This window comes from Macaca thibetana, chromosome 7 (assembly GCF_024542745.1).
Source record: "Macaca thibetana thibetana isolate TM-01 chromosome 7, ASM2454274v1, whole genome shotgun sequence".
In the NCBI taxonomy this organism is placed as follows: Eukaryota; Metazoa; Chordata; class Mammalia; order Primates; family Cercopithecidae; genus Macaca; species Macaca thibetana.
Window position 1 is genome coordinate 148,545,828 of NC_065584.1, and position 17,712 is coordinate 148,563,539.

The 17,712-nt window shown below is 52.7% G+C and overlaps 3 protein-coding genes across 11 annotated transcripts in view; 1 reads left to right on the top strand and 2 right to left on the bottom strand.

Moving 5' to 3' along the window:
- Positions 1-944: 944 nt before the first annotated feature.
- SNX22 (sorting nexin 22) lies at positions 945-4,758 on the top strand. 3 transcript variants are annotated; one of them, XM_050796042.1, is made up of 7 exons: positions 945-1,076; positions 1,469-1,552; positions 1,890-1,994; positions 2,498-2,592; positions 2,910-2,942; positions 3,193-3,260; positions 3,645-4,758. In XM_050796042.1, exons 1-7 carry the CDS (start codon positions 1,002-1,004, stop codon positions 3,764-3,766), a joined length of 582 nt encoding a protein of 193 aa, XP_050651999.1. In that variant the 5' UTR covers positions 945-1,001; the 3' UTR covers positions 3,767-4,758. The 3 variants fall into 3 exon arrangements, with proteins under 3 accessions (XP_050651999.1, XP_050652000.1, XP_050651997.1); XM_050796043.1 differs by lacking the exon at positions 2,910-2,942 and having other exon boundaries at positions 963-1,076; XM_050796040.1 differs by having other exon boundaries at positions 963-1,076; positions 3,193-3,734.
- Positions 4,732-17,712, bottom strand: part of PPIB (peptidylprolyl isomerase B) — a 445,571-nt gene continuing 432,590 nt past the window's right edge. For 5 of the 6 annotated variants that reach the window (XM_050796036.1, XM_050796035.1, XM_050796032.1 and 2 more), the window contains exons 2-6: positions 11,734-11,853; positions 10,925-11,038; positions 8,999-9,092; positions 5,650-5,834; positions 4,732-5,064 (exon numbers count right to left, since the gene is read on the bottom strand). In XM_050796036.1, coding sequence (XP_050651993.1) covers positions 4,942-5,064; positions 5,650-5,834; positions 8,999-9,092; positions 10,925-11,038; positions 11,734-11,844 — 627 coding nt within the window. In that variant the 5' untranslated portion in view covers positions 11,845-11,853 and the 3' untranslated portion in view covers positions 4,732-4,941. Of the gene's footprint in view, positions 5,065-5,649; positions 5,835-8,998; positions 9,093-10,924; positions 11,039-11,733; positions 11,909-17,712 lie in introns of all 6 variants that reach the window. The other variant, XM_050796031.1, reaches the window with a different exon arrangement.
- Positions 15,545-17,712, bottom strand: part of CSNK1G1 (casein kinase 1 gamma 1) — a 142,558-nt gene continuing 140,390 nt past the window's right edge. For both annotated transcript variants that reach the window (XM_050795980.1, XM_050795974.1), the window contains one exon: positions 15,545-15,884. In XM_050795980.1, coding sequence (XP_050651937.1) covers positions 15,782-15,884 — 103 coding nt within the window. In that variant the 3' untranslated portion in view covers positions 15,545-15,781. The remainder of the gene's footprint in view (positions 15,885-17,712) is intronic.

The window sequence follows — 17,712 nt, forward strand, 5'->3', positions numbered from 1 at the left end:
AGCGATTCTCCCGCCTCAGCCTCCTGAGTAGCTGGGATTACAGGCATGTGCCACCACACCCGGCTGATTTTTGTATTTTTAGTAGAGACAGGGTTTCGCCATGTTGGTCAGGCTGGTCTCGAACTCCTGACCTCAGGTGATCCGCCTGCCTTGGCCTCCCAAAGTGCTGGCATTACAGGCGTGAGCCACCGTGCCCCGCCAAATCATCTCACTTTATACACTCGCCTGAAGGAGTCACGTTATCCCTATTTTGCAGATGAGCAAAGGTCTACAGAGCTTCTGAAATCCAGGCTTTCTGACCCCCAAATCGGAGCTTAGGTCCCTAAACTGCCTCTTCCCCACAAACAGCCTGGAGACCCTTAGGGTTGGAAAATAGGAGTGAATGGATGGATGAAAACAATGAATGAATGTGTGTGTTGGGGGGCGTGGGGGTGTGCTGTGGATGCTGGAGAAGGGGGCATCAAAGCTGGATTGGGTTCAAGCCTTGCTCAGGTGTGGCCTCAGCCGGGGACTCCATATCACAATCCCAGGGAGCAGGCTTAAAGGAGGGAAAGGCTTGGGAAGGGACTGAGGAACACAATACAGGTCCCTGGTTGGCCCCAGGACCGCCGCTGAGGCCCGGGTCCCGCCTCCGGCCACGCCAGGAGCCACAGGCCGGTCCTTAGTTCATAGCAGGCGCTTAACTCAGGATGGGTGACATTTTTGCTCCCCAGTTCCTGGCATCAGTGAGGGCTCCGTCAATGTTTGACAAACGGGTGACTCCACTGCCCCGCGCTGCGGGCGCACTAGACCTGGGGGGCGGCGTCCGGGTCCCGCTTAATCTTCTAGGCTCAGGACCCGCCGCGCAAGGGAACGCCCGGGGCGGGGTCGCCTGGGGGCGGGGCCTGGGGTGGGGCCTGCGGGCCGAGGGGGCGGGGCCGGCCGCGCCGGGGTCCTCCGTCAGCTCCCGGAGAGTTAGGGCTCCGAGCCGAGCGCGCGGAGCGGCCGGGGCCGGGGCGCGGATGCTGGAAGTTCACATCCCGTCGGTGGGGCCTGAGGCCGAGGGGCCCAGGCAGAGCCCGGAGAAAGGCCACATGGTGAGCGCGGCCCCTGGATGGGGAGGGGCGCCGGTACCCGCAGGATTTGCCCGCGCTGCACTCAGTGGGGACCCGGAGCCCGGGCCCAGGTGAACAAACGCTGCGGGCTGGACCGTCGGGGGAAACCTTGTCGAGGGTTTGGGGGCCGCTTGGATTTGCCAGCCTCGCGGGCCGTGGTTCGAGCTCTTGAGGGACCCCAGGGCGCCGAGGGGAGGGTCCGCCAGCCCGTTCTTCCAGGTGTGCGGGAGCGAAGCGTCCCCGAGGAGCCGCGGTGCCGCAAGGCCGCTTTGTGCCTTTGAGCGCGGGAGGGTGGGCGCGTCGCCGGGCGCAGGTTCTGCTGTGTCCTCCCGCGGGGCCTCACGCGTACCCCCGCTGCCCGCCCGCGCCGCCAGGTGTTCCAAGTGGAGGTGCTGTGCAGCGGGCGCAGACACACGGTGCCGAGGCGCTACAGCGAGTTCCACGCGCTGCACAAGCGGGTGAGGCGGCGCCGACCTCCCACCGGCCCCGGCCCCGGCCCCGGCCCCGGCCCAGCCTCCGTCCAGCCCCTGCCCAGGCCCTGTGAGGCCGGCGGGCGAGCTCCAGCCCCAGCCTCCGCCACCCCTATTACTGCCTCAGTCCCTGCGAGGCCGGTCAGCCCCCGGGCGTCTGTGGGTGGGTTGGAGCCTTCCTCGCCCTCCGCCTGTCCACCACTCACCAGGGTCTGTCCCAGGGTACAGTCCGAAGGCGGGGGCGCGGGAGGGTTTCCGGCTCGGGCGAAGAGGGCTTGAGGGCTCAGTCGGGATGCTGTGATTGCACGCGGTAAACCTCCAGTAGATCAAGAAGCTGTACAAAGTGCCCGACTTCCCCTCGAAACGCCTGCCCAACTGGAGGACCAGAGGGTTGGAACAGCGCCGGCAGGGCTTGGAGGCCTACATCCAGGTATGCGAGGGCACACTTGGTTGCCCCCCAGCCTGCTGTGCCAGGGGTGTGGCCCAGACAGAGAGGTGTGAGGGCATGGCAGGGAGTGAACCCACGACTTGAGGTTGTTATTCACCACCTCAAGCATCAATCTTCTGAAGAGTAATATAAGTCCAAACACCCACCTCTGGACTGTTGAAAGGACTGAATGAGGTAATGGACACAGGTAGTCCCAGCTCCATGAAAGCCAGGTCCTGTCCCCTCCAGGGTGAGGTCCTGTGCTGCCCTCCTGATGGGATATAGGGTGAGGGTCCTTCCCCCAACAGCGAAGTTATGCCACATCATGGGGTACAACCTGTGCACACAGGGCCCAGCGCTCAGAAGGGCCCTGAGCCTGGTTCAATGCTCTGCTGTCATTGTCTTGAAATTCTTTTTTTGGAACGAAGAGCCCTGCGTTTTCATTGGCACTGTGCTATGCAAATTAGTAGCTGGGTCCGATTGCAAGTCTCCTCTGTCCTCTCCAGGGCATCCTGTACCTGAACCAGGAGGTGCCCAAGGAGTTACTGGAATTCCTGAGACTTCGGCACTTCCCCACAGATCCCAAGGCTAGCAACTGGGGGTAAGGGGGGCCGGTGGTGGGGGCCAGGGGCTGTCGGCAGTGAACAGGTGAGGAAAGGTGTTGGAGGGCAAGCCCTTTCGTCTCACATCTGCCGGGATCCAGCTTGACATGACCACCGTCACCAGCCTTCTTGACCTGGGTGGAGAGGCTTTTCTTTGGACAGCCTTGGTTACCCCAGCCACCTCCGGAACTGGGGCTTGTTACAAATAGAAGCAGTGGTCCCCTGGGAGGCGCAGTTCTGGGCTCTGGTGTCTCCACCCCTTCCTCACGCTCCCCTGGCATCCCCAGGCAGCTTACAGTGTTTCTCTTCTCTTCAGCGCCCTGGGGGAGTTCCTGCCTGGCGAGAGCAGGCAAGTCAAAGCCCTAGCCCGCACCTGGCCCCTGCCGCCCCCTAGTGGCCATATGCTAGGAGGCGGGCCTGCTCCCTGGGCCTGTCTGGCCTGGGCCCTGAAGTCTGTTTTCCCTTTGGTGCCTCCTGAGCCCATTTCCCACTCATCTTTTCCTTCATGGGTCCCTGGTGATCTCAGCCCCGTCTCCACCCCTCTGTGGGATTCTGCCCTGCCTCCTGCACCCATGGTTTATGACCCTCTTTCCTCCCAGCTCCCAGCAGCACCAGCGGCCTGTCCTGAGCTTCCATATGGATCCCTATGTTTGCACCCCCTCCCCAGGTGAGGAGGTGCCTAGATACCGGGCTACAGGGGTAGGGTATGGGCTTGGCATTTCTCAGCTCCTGGGACCGTCAGGCAGCATCACCTTCCTGCTGCCCACCTCTGGAGCCACTACCTCCTGCTCCTGTTCCCTGGAGCCTGATTTGTAGACACAAGGAAAACAAGTTTGGCTTCCCTGGTGTCCATTTCCTCAGCAACCTGACTTCTTTACCAAGCTGATATGAACAGAATGTGACCTGGGAATGCTGAGGCTTCATTTGGGGTGGACAGCTGCTGTCTGCTACCTTGGCAAGGGCTCCTACTCCCAAGTGGGGGCTGAGCCCATGAGCAGGAGCTCAAGGAGCTGCAGGCCTGAGGCCAGACCTGTTTAATTCTATCCCACAGAGCTGCTGCCCAATGTGGTGGTGAATGGTGTGCTCCAGGGCCTCTACAGCTTCAGCATCAGCCCAGATAAAGCCCAGCCAAAGGCGGCCTGTCACCCTGCTCCTCTGCCACCGATGCCCTGATCAGTCCAGAGGCCTTTGGCTGCCGCCTAAGAAAGTCATGTGCCTCTGTCCTATGAACTCCATATAAGGCTAGGTCCTCCCTTGGCCTGGACCTAGGACTTAACTACCCAGTGTCCAGTTGTGCTACATTCCCACTCAAGGCTCAGAACTTGGCTTGCATTGGTAGCTGGAGGTAGTAGAATCTGCATGCTCTTAGAGCCCAAGAACCAAGGCAGGGTCAAGAAGATAAGTAATAAAGGAAGAAGTCAGCCAGGCGTGGTGGCTCACGCCGGTAATCCCAGCACTTTGGGGGCCAAGGTGGGTGGATCACCTGAGGTCAGGAGTTCGAGACCAGCCTGACCACCATGGAGAAACCCCATCTCTACTAAAAATACAAGATTAGCCAGGCATTGTGGTGGTGCATGCCTATAATCCCAGCTACTCAGGAGGCTGAGGCAGGAGAATCGCTTGAACCCGGCAGGCAGAAGTCGTGGTGAGCCGAGATTGCGCCACTGCACTCCAGCCTGGACGACAAGAGCAAAACTCCGTCTCAAAAAATAAATAAATAAATAATAAAGGAAGAAGTCAGCTGGGTACAGAGGCTCATGCCTGTAATCCCAACACTTTGGGAGGCCAAGGCAGGAGGATGCTTGAGTCGGGAAGTTTCAGACAAGCCTGCACAACATAGTGAGACCTGTCTCTATGAAAAAAAAAAAAAGTCAATTTAGAGGTAGGCTATGAAAAAGTACAGGTATATTCCTTAACATAGACTGGAGGGTGGTGGCAAGGGGAGCAAACGTGGAGGCCCGGTAGCTGGCAAAGTTTAGAAGCAGGGGGCAAAAGCTCCTGCCTGACTTTTCCTGGGTAGCTTCTGGGTCAAAGTTTCAGGCAGGATCCCAGGGAAGGGGCAGGCACAGCAGAGTCGCAGGCATGTTGGGATGTAGGCCTAGGGGAAGCGCTGCAGGCTCAAGAACCAGGCCCACACATTATATATATATAAAAAAAAACCCACATTTTTTTTTATTCGTCAGTGTTGGTAGGAGTCTGTTACAAAACTGAGTCCATGGGCCTGTGGAATGTGAGGGGAATGGGTCCGCTCCACCAGATGCCAGCACTGGGGCCAGTGCAGCTCAGGGCCCTGTGGCAGACTACAGGGCCTGCACAGACGGTCACTCAAAGAAAGAGGTCCCTGGGTCCTACTCCTTGGCGATGGCAAAGGGCTTCTCCACCTCAATCTTGCCGCAGTCTGCGATGATCACATCCTTCAGGGGTTTATCCCGGCTGTCTGTCTTGGTGCTCTCCACCTTCCGCACCACCTCCTGGAAAAGAAAGGTGGAAGGAGGAGGGCACGGTGGGTCAGGAGGTCCACCGCTCAGGAGAAAGACCCCAGCATATGACTCAGGAGGGCTGAGACCCACAAGTCATCAACAGCACACAAAACTGGAGGCACCAAAATTCTAACGGACTCCTGGCCAGAGCAGAGAGAATGCAGATTTGACAAGGGGATGCAGGAATTGTATTCCTTTGAAGACCCAGGTTTGGCCAAGGGCGAGGAGGAGGAAGAGGGTGAGCAGGAAATGTGGCTTCTCAGGGACATTGTGTTCAGCTGCACTCTGTACACCTCAGGAGTGGGACCAGCACATCCCTGGGTGAATGAGGGGAGGGAGGCTCCGGCAGTTGTGCAGCCTTAACAAGGCTTCCTGGCTGGGCTCTGAGGGGGCTGGAAGAATGTAGAACGTTGGAGGCATGGAGGTACAGGGTTTATTCTGGACAGGAGCACTGGGCCGCATCTGTGGGTTAGGTCCTTTTGGGAAAGGGATGGACACATGGAGCTCCTGCCCTGGGGTCTGTGTTGAATCCCCAGTGAGGACAGCCCAGTAGTAGCCCTTGCTTCCAGAACTCACCATGCCCTCTAGCACTTTGCCAAACACCACATGCTTGCCATCTAGCCAGGCCGTCTTGACTGTTGTGATGAAGAACTGGGAGCCGTTGGTGTCTTTGCCTGCGTTGGCCATGCTCACCCAGCCGGGCCCGTAGTGCTTCAGCTTGAAGTTCTCATCGGGGAAGCGCTCACCATAGATGCTCTTTCCTGGGAAAAAAGAGCAGGTCGGGGGCACTGGATTGGGCCAAACCAAGCAGACATTCGGGGCCAGGACTGATGGGGCTTAACCTGTCCTCTGTGCCAGGCTGGGCTTGAGTGGAGTACAAGGACATAAAAGCTGCACCCTTGCTATCTTCTGGACTCAGAGCCAAGCCACGCTGACTGAGGCCAAGTGGGGCATCAGGCCAGGCTGATGTGGTGGACAGCTCACAGAAGGATCACTTCGAGAGGATAGTTTTGTGGCTTTTAAATAAAGTGCATGTTATCAGCTTCCCTTGGCTATGTGGCCCAGGCCTGCCACGGAGGGACTTTGGTGGAGGGAGGTGCTGTGCAGGATGCAGGGGCGTCAGCAGGGTTGGAACTCTCCAGAAAAGAAGGACTGCTGTGGCTGACCAGCCTGTTTTCCTATGAGCATAAAAGACACAGGCATAGCTGCAGAGGAGAAAGCAGCCAGAGATGGGTGGGGAGGGGCAGAAAAGAGGGGCTGCCCCTGGGGTTCTGAAGAGTCAAAGCCTCTTAACAAGGAATGAACAGGAATAAAAGACAGCTGTGAGTGTGTGTGATGCATCTGTCCACGTGGGGCTTGGGGATATGACAAGGGCAATCTGGGGTGATCTCTACGCCGTTTCGGAGATCCTAGTTCCAAAGCTGCTTCCAGAAGGAACACTGAAACGCTTCTTTTTCCCTGTCACCCCTTGGAGACTGACACTGTGCCTTAGGCCCCAAGAAACTCGGCCGAAAATGGGGTCGTTTTCATTTTGTTTTATCTAACACTTTTCAAACGTATTTGCATGCAAAACCCTGTTTTCCTTCTCACTGCACCTACCTTCATCCTGTGGTTCCACAGAATGGAACTGAGCTGGGAAACTGTCCTAGAGCGATGCCAACCAGGAAGATATTTTTGACTGGGCAGCAAGTAAGATGACTGAATACCAAAAATGACCAGACTCTGGCTGGTGGGGACAGGGGTGCTTGTGCCTGTGCTCCACCTCTCACCCCCACGCTGGGGAGACTGAACTCTGCCACATGTGCAGTGAGTCCTGGCTGGAGTGCTGGCTAAAAGCCTCCCCCATTTGAGCCAACTGTGGGATTTTGATTATAGTTGTTATCCAGAAAACCCCCAAATCTCCGTCCGTAGCTCCAACCACTCTCCCAAGATACAGGGGTTCCAAACCCAAATGGACGTTTCTATTTAAACTCAACATACCTTGTCATCTTTCTCTCCAGACCTCAGTTACTCTTTTGATCCCTTTTCCTCTGCACGTGCTCAGGTTGTCCCTAGCCACTTCCCATGTACTTACTCTTTCTTTCCATTCCCGCGACCACCGCTGCAGTAGGCGAGTGCTTAGGGCGCTAACGGTGTGTGCCACAGACTGTTCCAAGCATCTTACATATTTAACAATCCACTGTATGAGGAGAAGCTAACTCCACTTCAAAGATGAAGAAACTGAGGCACAGAGAATAAAAGGAGCCCCAACAAAGCAGCAGCAGAGCTAGAGTTCAGACCAAGGTGGTCTGCTCTTGAATCTCTGCTCTCAGCCACCTCACGATCAGGCCCAAATCTCCCTGCCCAGGGTCAGCTACATCAGTGCCCCCAGCAGCCTGCCTGCCCTGGCCTCCACATTCTGGATCTGCCACCACACGACTCCCCTGGCACCCCAAGCGAGGGGTCATCCTCTTACTCAGCTCCATGGCCCTGACTCCCTGCAGGCCGAAGCCCAGGCTGCAGGCCATCACCCACCTCTCTGCACTCCGGGTACAGATGCCCTCACCCCACCTTTGGCCAAGCTCCTGCCACAGAACAGAACCGGGCTCATGCCCTAACCCTGCCTCTTTTCTGCCCATTCAAATTCTCCTCATTCAGGACCCCACTGAAATCTTCCCTCACATCCGCAAGGCCATTCCCTGTTCCCTGGCCTGAGAGGACTCCTCTGCTTGTCAGCGTTTCAACAGTGGCTGACTTACTAAGCACTCACTGCATGCCAGGCACTTCACATTCCAGACCTAGCCCAATCCTCATGGCCCCACAACTCTCTCCACCCTCACTGTACAGAACAGGAAACTGAAGCTCCAAGGACTCACTTGCCTGAGGTCACAAAACAAGAAGGTGGCAGACGCTGGATCCAGCCCAACTGCGTCTGACCCCACAAATACAGTTCTTCGGTCTCCTTTGTGAGCTCAAGTCCTAAATGCTGCATCATGGCCCACTTGTACATTTTCAGTGGTTGGAAGTAAAAGGGAACCACTGCCCCATAGGTCTTTACATCCTCAACCCCCCCACACAGAGCCCCACAGACACTCATCGAGGAGTGAGCTGTGTTCTAAGGGTGCAGCAGGCTGTACCTGAGCTCACTGAGACTCACGCAGGGGTCTGGGGATCTTTCTGTCCTCCTTGTGCAAGTTAATGCCGAGGTGAGGGTCGGCCCTCAGAGTGGTCTCTGGTAAGACTGTCAAGGAAAGCACCTGCTCCCGCTCTTTTTTTTTTTTGAGATGGAGTCTCGCTCTGTCGCTCAGGCTGGAGTGCAGTGGCACGATCTCGGCTCACTGCAACCTCCACCCCCTGGGTTCAAGCAATTCTCCTGCCTCAGCCTTCACAGTAACTGGAATTATAGGTGCCTGCCACCACGCCCGGCTAATCTTTTGTATTTTTAGTAGAGATGGGGTTTCAACATGTTGGCCAGGCTGGTCTTGAACTCCTGGCCTCAAGTGATCCAGCCACCTTGGCCTCCCAAAGTGCTGGGATTACAGAGTCACCATGCCTGGCCCTCCCACTCTCGCTGGGGCTTCCAGGGCAGCCTGGACAGGCTTTGGGCGCCTGACCTAGAATCACGTACCCACATGTCTTCACTTTGCTTCCATGTGCCTCTCTCCCCAATCCCCATTCTGAAGAGGTATCAGGAAAGGTCACCAGGCTATAGGCCTGGATCAACAGGACAGCCACCTGGGAGAGATCCTCTTAGGTTTACCATCAGGTCCACCCCATTATTCCCTCTCCTTTGTACTGGGTTCCTCTCCAAAGAAGGGTGCCGCTGGTCTCCAAGTAGGTAGGTAATAAGCAGGACTGCTTCTAGAGCTGGGGAAGAAAGACGCCTTGTCTCCCCACCGTGGAGGCTACACTGACATACTCCTTGGCCCAGAGGACCTGTGGTTACCTCCTGTGCCATCTCCCCTGGTGAAGTCTCCGCCCTGGATCATGAAGTCCTTGATTACACGATGGAATTTGCTGTTTTTGTAGCCAAATCCTTTCTAGAAAAAGGGAAGAGAAGGTAAGGAGGTGGTAAGGCGCAGCAGGAAGACATTACATTTAATAGGCCCCGCAGGAACAAGCCCACAACCCCTGCTCGCAGAAGAGACACCACTGCTGACCACTTTCACTGTTCAATGTGCTACTGAGTGAGCGGGCAGGCACCATAGGACAGGCATGGCACACACAGATGTGGAAATTCGTCTGCCTCCATACAATTCCCAGGCTTTATACAATTCTACATTGCATAACGCCTTTCCCCTCATTTCTTCCAATCATAAGAACAGATACAAGAAAACTGAGAAGAAAGGTCACCTGCTGGCTCAATGGAAAGTTAATATAAACTGAAATAGGGCACTGTTGTTTCCTTAAAACCCATGACCCTCACCCTAGGTGAAGTCTTCCCAGGAAGCTCTGGACCCCTTACTCTTTTTTATCTTATTTTTAAAATTTATTTATTTATTTTTTGAGACAGAGTTTTTCTCTTGTCGCCTAGGCTGGAGTGCAATGGCACAATCTCCGCTCACTGCAACCTCCGCCTCCCAGGTTCAAGCGATTCTCCAGCCTCAGCCTCCTGAGTAGCTGGGATTACAGGCATGTGCCACCACAATGCTCAGCTAATTTCTGCATTTTCAGTAGAGATGAGGTTTCACCATGTTGCCCAGGCTGCTCTTGAACTCCTGACCTCAGGTGATCCACCCTCCTCAGCCTCCCAAAGTGCTGGGATTACAGGCGTGAGCCACCACACCCGGCCTATTTTTTTATTTTTTATTTTTATTTTTGATATGGAGTTCCCTCTTGTTGCCCAGGCTAGAGTGCAGTGGGCAATCTTGGCTCACTGCAACCTCCACCTCCTGGGTTCAACCAATTCTCCTGCCTCAGGCTCCCAAGTAGCTGGGATTACAGGCGCCTACCACCATGCCTGGCTAATTTTTTGTATTTTTAGTAGAGAGAAGGTTTTGCCATGTTGGCCAGGCTGGTCTCTAACTCCTGACCTCAGGTGATCTACCCGCCTCAGCCTCCCAAAGTGCTGGGATTACAGGTGTGAGTTACTGCACCCAGCCTTTTATTTAAAAAAAATTTTTTTGAGACAGGGTCTCACTGTATTGCCCAGGCTGGAGTGCAGTGGTGTGATCATGGCTCACTGCAGCCTCCATTTCACTTCAGCCTCCTGAGTAGCTGTAGCTGCGACCACAGGTGCACCCCGTCACACCCAGCTAATTAAAAATAATTTATTTTTGGCCGGGTACAGTGGCTCACGCCTCTAATCCCAGCACTTTGGGAGGCCAAGGCAGGCGGATCACCTGTGGTCAGGAGTTCGAGACTAGCCTGGCCAACATGGTGAAACCCTGTCACTACTAAAAATACAAAATTAGCTAGGCGTGGTGGCGCATGCCTGTAATTCCAGCTACTCGGGAGGCTGAGGCAGGAGAATCACTTGAACTCAGGAGGCGGAGGTTGCAATGAGCTTAGGCCGCACCATTGCACTCCAGCCTGGGCAACAAGAGTGAAACTCTGTCTCAAAAAAAAAAATTCTGGGGGGGTAGAGACAGGGTCTTGCTATGTTACCCAGGTTGGTCTTGAATTCCTGGGCTCAAGCAATCCTTCTACCTTGGCCTCCAAAAGTGCTTGGATTATAAGTGTGAGCCACTGTGCCTGGTCAGGGCCCCCTTACTCTTAAGAAAGGACAATACTGTGTTCTCAGGGCAACAGGCAGTCGGTGCTCAGTGAGGTCCACGATACAGATGGGCTGAACTCTGCAGGTCAGTTTGCTGCCATCCCCAGTGCCAGCTTCACTTCATTTGAGTTGACTACCCCTGCTCCAGCCACTTACCTCTCCTGTAGCTAAGGCCACAAAATTATCCACTGTTTTTGGAACAGTCTTTCCGAAGAGACCAAAGATCACCCGGCCTACATCTTCATCTCCAATTCGCAGGTCAAAATACACCTGAGGAAAGAGACCATTGCCAACTTAGCTTCTTTAAAGGGGCGTTGGTAGGGGAGGGAAGGTACAAGAAGCTACCCTGAGGATGGGAGAGAGAATAGAGCCATATTTTTAGAGAAGTGGTTCTGAATCTGATTTTGGTGAAGGTCAAAATCCTGGGAATCTAATGAAAGCTCTAGACCCTTTTCTTGGAAAACATGCTTATCTACACCCTCCTTGAACTACAGGATAACAACATTTGCTCTAAACAGCTAATGGACCCAGATTCTAAAAATTAACATTTAAAAACCCATAAGGAGGGGAGTCTAAGTTCACCACTTAAGTTTGAACTCTACATACTGTGCTTTGTAATTGGAAGTGGCTAAAATTTGGCTTAAGGAGAGAAAGGATTCGGAATCTGGCAGGCGTGATCTTTCACCATCTCCCCAGCACTGAGGGGTGTTTGCAAAAAGGCTGCCCTGAGGCTGCCAGTGCCAGCCCCAGATGGGTATCCGCGGATCCAACTAACTCCCTGGGTCAGGGCAGGGGCTGGGGGTGTCGGGGTGGGTCCGGGTCGTTCTCTGGACTGAATGGGCAGGACGGCCCAGACGCCACGAGGCCACAGACAGAAGCCGAGGGAGGAGGGACTGAGCCAAGGCCAAGCCAAGGCCGCCCGGGCCCGAGCTCCAGCACCGTAAATGCCGCGGACTCCACCGGACCTTGACGGTGACTTTGGGCCCCTTCTTCTTCTCATCGGCCGCAGAAGGTCCCGGCAGCAGCAGGAAGAAGACGGACCCCGCGATGAGGGCGGCGGCAAGGAGCACCTTCATGTTGCGTTCAGAGAGGCGCAGCATCCACAGGCGGTGGCAAGCGCGGCCCGGACAGCCGAGGCCGGAAGAGGGTGGGGCCGCGGCGGCTAGGGAGCCGGCGCCGCCACGCGCGGGTGGGGGGGGACTGGGGCTGCTCGCCGGCTCCGGGCGGGCGGCGGGCGCCGTTTCCCCCCTCCGGCTCGGCGCCGGATAGTAGGTCCCCCTGCGGGGCGGGCACCGACGCGGGCTCGTGGGTGGTTGCCACGTTATTGCTCCCTCATTGGGCTCCCGGCCGCCCTCTCCCACCCACAGGAAGGCCACCGGCGGAAGGCGGCCCCACCGAGCACGGGCCCGGGCTCCGAGAAGACCACAAGCCCCGGCATGCTCCGCGGCCCGCCTCTCCGCCCTGCCCGGAGCGCCGTTCCACTGGCCTGCGGTTGCTGGCGCTTGAGGTTAGCAAATACGTGGGCCTGGACCGGGGCACGGGACGTTTGTCGCTGTTTTGAGCCCGTCAAGTGTTTGTCACCGCCAGATTGGCTCTAAACGTTGTGGCTTCCAAACACTCCAGGGACATTTATTCTTACCGATCGTGACCTTGTACGGCTCCTTCCACTTGTTTTGCAAAACTTGCTGCACAACCCACTTCCTTTTTTACTGAGGCCAAGTTACTACCCATTTTTCTCTCCCTTCTGTAATCTTGCTGTGCTTACTGATGTATGTATCAATGGACATCTTACTGTATACGCTGTTCTTAACTTCCCTTACCTATTTGTTTTCCCCAATAGACTACATTTTTTTTCTGCGCGCGAGGGACTGTGTTGCATTTACTCTGTCCACAGCTCCCTCACAGCGCTGCAATACGGAGTGTCCACCAAGTCCTGGTTGGGACAGCTTCACATCCGCACTGACATGAGAAATAATTTATGTCACGGCCTGAGGATACAATGCCCTTTTTTTTTTTTTTTTTTTTTTTTTTTTTGAGATGGAGTCTCGCTCTGTCGCCCAGGCTGGAGGGCAGTGGCCGGATCTCAGTTCACTGCAACCTCCGCCTCCCGGGTTCACGCCATTCTCCTGCCTCAGCCTCCCGAGTAGCTGGGACTACAGGCGCCCGCCACCTCGCCCGGCTAGTTTTTTGTATTTTTTAGTAGAGACGGGGTTTCACTGTGTTAGCCAGGATGGTCTTGATCTCCTGACCTCGTGATCCGCCCGTCTCGGCCTCCCAAAGTGCTGGGATTACAGGCTTGAGTCACCGCGTCCGGCCTACAATGCCTTTTTTCCAGAGGTCAGGGATATTACTAGATGTCCCCACAGGGCTATTTTCGGCCTTCACACACTTAGTGTTGTCCCACTCTACAACATAGATACTTTGGTACTGGGAGTCTTACACACCAAAACAAACCAAAACACCAACTTCCAAAATTTGGACCTATGGCGTTAAAACGTCTTTAAAACTAATTTTCAAAGATTAACTTCGTAGAAATTTCAGGTCGGCACAGCACAGATTATAGGCAGGGCTCCATTTCCATAAACTACGCAATGTAGTCTTCATGAGGCGCTGACCTGAGACTGACGTTATGCAAGGCCACTGGCATTAACTTTGTCCTTCATTACAGCGGCCATGCACAGGTTGTGGAGCTTCAAGTAGAGCTTCAAGAAAATTCTCTTTATTTCCCGTCCTCTAACCTCAATTCAGACACCAATCAGGTGGAAGGTTTTTTTTGGTTTTTTTTTTGTTTTTGAGACGGAGTCTCGCTCTGTCGCCCAGGCTGGAGTGCAGTGGCGCGATCTCGGCTCACTGCAAGCTCCGCCCCCCGGGTTCACGCCATTCTCCTGCCTCAGCCTCCCGAGTAGCTGGGACTACAGGCGCCCGCCACCTCGCCCGGCTAGTTTTCTTGTATTTTTTAGTAGAGACGGGGTTTCACCGTGTTAGCCAGGATGGTCTCGATCTCCTGACCTCGTGATCCGCCCGTCTCGGCCTCCCAAAGTGCTGGGATTACAGGCTTGAGCCACCGCGCCCGGCCCAGGTGGAAGTATTAAACGTTGTTATATTGACACAGATGATCTTCCAGATCCATCTCTCATCCCCTCTTTTTTTTTGTCCTATTTTGTTAAGCCTCTTTCCTCACTCGCTGGTCTCAGGCTCCCATAGCCAGAGAAAAATGTTTACTAAATCCTGTTTTCAAAGTAGCCTCCGGCTGGGCACAGTAGCTCATATCTGTAATCCCAGCACTTTGAGAGGCTGTGGCAGGCAGATGGCTTGAGTCCAGGAGTTTGAGCCTGGGCAACATGGTGAAACCTGTCTCTACAAAAAATACAAAAATTAGCAGGGCGTGGTGGTGCGCATCTGTAGTTGCAGCTACCCCAGAGGCTGAGGTTGGGGGAATCACCTGAGCCCAGGAGGTCAAGGCTGCAAGTGTACCATGATCGTGCCACTGCACTCAAGCCTGTCTCAAAAACAAGGAAACACCCAAAAAACCCAAGTAGCCTCCTGCACACGAGGAGCTAAGGCTAAAATGGCATTACAGCAGCCTTTCTCCCATTCCCACTTTCACAAGAAATCAGGTTGATGGATAAAATGCTCTCAAACTTGAAACTTTTCTCTCATGATTCTTCGGCTACTTGCCTGTGAAAAAGTAATTAAAGAGCAGTAACAAACTGGAAGGAGTCAATCATGCCCAGATTGACAGTTGTTCTGTTGGCTACACATGCAGTATGGTTTTACATTGCTCATCACAGTTCTACTTCTGTCTGGACACATATTCAGCATTTGTAGAGCAGAATTACAAAGCTACTAAAAGTTGTGCCACAGAACAGATCTTGATTTCCTGTGTTCTACCACCTGAGAAGAACAGGGACACAGGAACTTACATGTGAGTGATAATGTCCAAATTCTTCCAGGAATATTTATTTGAGACGGAGTCTTGCTCTGATGCCCATGCTGGAGTGCAGTGGTGCGATCTTGACTCACCACAAACTGCACCTCCCTGGTTCAAGCAATTGGCCCGCCTCAGCCTCCTGAGTAGCTGGGATTATAGGTGTGCACCCCATGCCCAACTAATTTTTGCATTTTTAGTAGAGACAGGGTTTCACCATGTTGGCCAGGCTGGTCTCCAACTCTTGACCTCAAGTGATCCACCCGCCTTGGCCTCCCAGAGTGCTGGGATTACAGGCGTGAGCCACCGTGCCCGGCCAATATATTTTTTTTAATTAAAAAATAATTTTCTTCTTCAGGATACAGCAATATTTATTTTTGAAGTGACTCAAGGGAGAAGACAATGTTTAGTCCAAGGAATGAAACAAGAAGCCAAATTATCAGGCATTTATTTTTGTTCACAGGAGACTTGAATCGCATCAAAGTGAGTCCTAGCTAGATTGTTAATTACAAATGAGCCGAGGGAGATTAAAAACAGACAAACCAGGCCGGGCGCGGTGGCTCACGCCTGTAATCCCAGCACTTTGGGAGGCTGAGGTGGGCGGATCACGAGATCAGGAGATCGAGACCATCCTGGCTAACACGGTGAAACCCCTTCTCTACTAAAAATGCAAAAAATTAGCCGGGCGTGGCAGCGGGCGCCTGTAGTCCCAGCTACTTGGGAGGCTGAGGCAGGAGAATGGCATGAACCCAGGAGATGGAGCTTGCAGTGAGCCGAGCGAGACTCTGTCTCAAAAAACAAAACAAAACAAACCAGACAAACCAATCAACCAACCAAACAAGCAGAAGTAGCCAAGAAAGACATTTTATTTTACATACAAAAAGGGTGCAAACTGAGTCCTTTCCTCCCCAAATTGGGGAAGAGGTATACTTAAATATCACATTTGTGTTTTCCATGGTGCCCTAGGAAATGGGCTACTCTGAGATAACATATCAGAACCCATTTTCCATTTTCTCCAAAGGCTACTTCCTCTGCAGAGAAGATTTTCCTAATGGTGCACAAGTATCTCTCCTGCAGGAACCATTTCAAATACACTTGAAATTGACATTCATGTTTAAAAATACTACAAATTTCATTTTCACAGCTGAGCTTTGTGACCAGTGCCAGGGTTTATGAAACATTATACATCTAAAAAAAAAAAAAAAAGTAAAAAAAGAGGCATTTAACAATAATCAGACACATCCACACATTAAAACTGATTTCCACAGCTGATTTATACATTATCAAGTTGTTTAAAAATCGCAATCAACATCCCAACATCTTTTTAAGAGTACAATGGGCAAAGATCAAAGACAGATAAATAATAATATAATAAATTAGAGCATGTAATACATCCGATGGGAATTGCTGAATCAACATTATTTTCCATTGGGGGTATATATTTTTGGTTTATCTTTATCTTTTCTGCTGTTATTTTTCTCGGCTTGATAAATAGGGCTCATTCCTAAAGCCAGCTTGCTGAGACACTAATTTCAGAAGCTCACTTGTCACTTGTTTACCTCTGAGAATACTCAGGAACACATGGTTCCGAGCAGCTTGGGCTGGATCTTTATGGAAGTGAAATGCACATAGATGAACGCACGCACTCAACGTGCGCACACACACCACACACACACAGACACGCAATCACACACTTCCATCTGTAAATATATTTCTCCCCAAAGAAATGGCTCATCTTTCCTGAGACATTCCTAATAGACTGATAAGCCTTCTAAAAAAGGCTTTTGGTGCAAGGGCCGGCCTGGGATTTGGTCTGGAGCTCATGAACTGAAAATGTTTCACCTGTACTGAAAGGAGGGTGGGTGGGGACATTCAGAACAGCTGTCCTCTTGTGGGTGTTACTGGAATGGCTGCACCGCACCCCCACTTATTACCGTGAATAATGCTCTGCTGTGAGACCTTAAAGGTGGTGATGGCACCGGGAAAGTGATTGTGAGGAGTAAAAGAAGAAAAATAAAAGAAATTCTGTCTACAGAACTGAGGTTTCTTTGTAACATCAAGTTTGGTAATCAAACTAGAAATACATGGAATACATGTTCACTTCTTCCTTTGAAAGGTGATTTACAAATACTGGAAGTGGGTTTTCTGGTTGTGTTTTGAGAACATGTCAACTACCATTGTGTATTATCCAGGGAACCTACTCACTATTTCGAATACAATGAGAAACCTATTTTTTTTTTTTTGTACTTAGTCACCTGCAAAAGCAGTTAGGAAAAACATTTTTAAGACTGCTTGCTGGATAAAAGACTTTCAAGATTCCTTACTTGTGGCTAAAACACTGCTCAAAACTTTATAAACCCACGTTAAGGGCCATGGTTGCCTCTTCTTTTTCTTATTCAGAAACAAAATCACCCCCCATACACCAAAAAACAAATTGAAAAAAACAAAAAACACCAAAACCCCAAGCCAAAGGAATCCCTATTTGATTCCTGTCAACCCCTCATGGGAAAGACTAGGAGTCTCTGCCATCGACCTCTAGATAGGACTTCCCTGCAGTCTGCAAAAGCAAGAACCCGAGAGATAAGTGCCTGTCACTCACGTGGTCAATTCAGATGGGGTGCCTAATTGCCCTGGCTCCCTGAGGGTTTCTAGAATTCATCTGCCCACGATAGGGCAATACTGGGGATGGTGGCAGTGGCGTGGCAAAGGCAATGTTGGCTGTATGGTGTTGCAGGCTCCCAATCTGAGAAACGAACCCTAATACGGTTCTGACACTGGAGACAATGTTGTTAGGGCAACTCAATGGGAATGGAGAGCTGGTTTAAATGTGAAAATGGAAGAGGTGGCTGGGACACAGGAGGCATGTGGGCTTGGGAGATGCATCAAACAAAAGCTCCTCTGAGAAGACGTTTTCTTGGCTGCCATGGAAGTTCTCATTTTTGAGAAATGCAAGCCATGCTTGCTCACTGGGAGGAGGAATGGATTTTATCTTTTACATAAAAAAGTTAAGGCTATA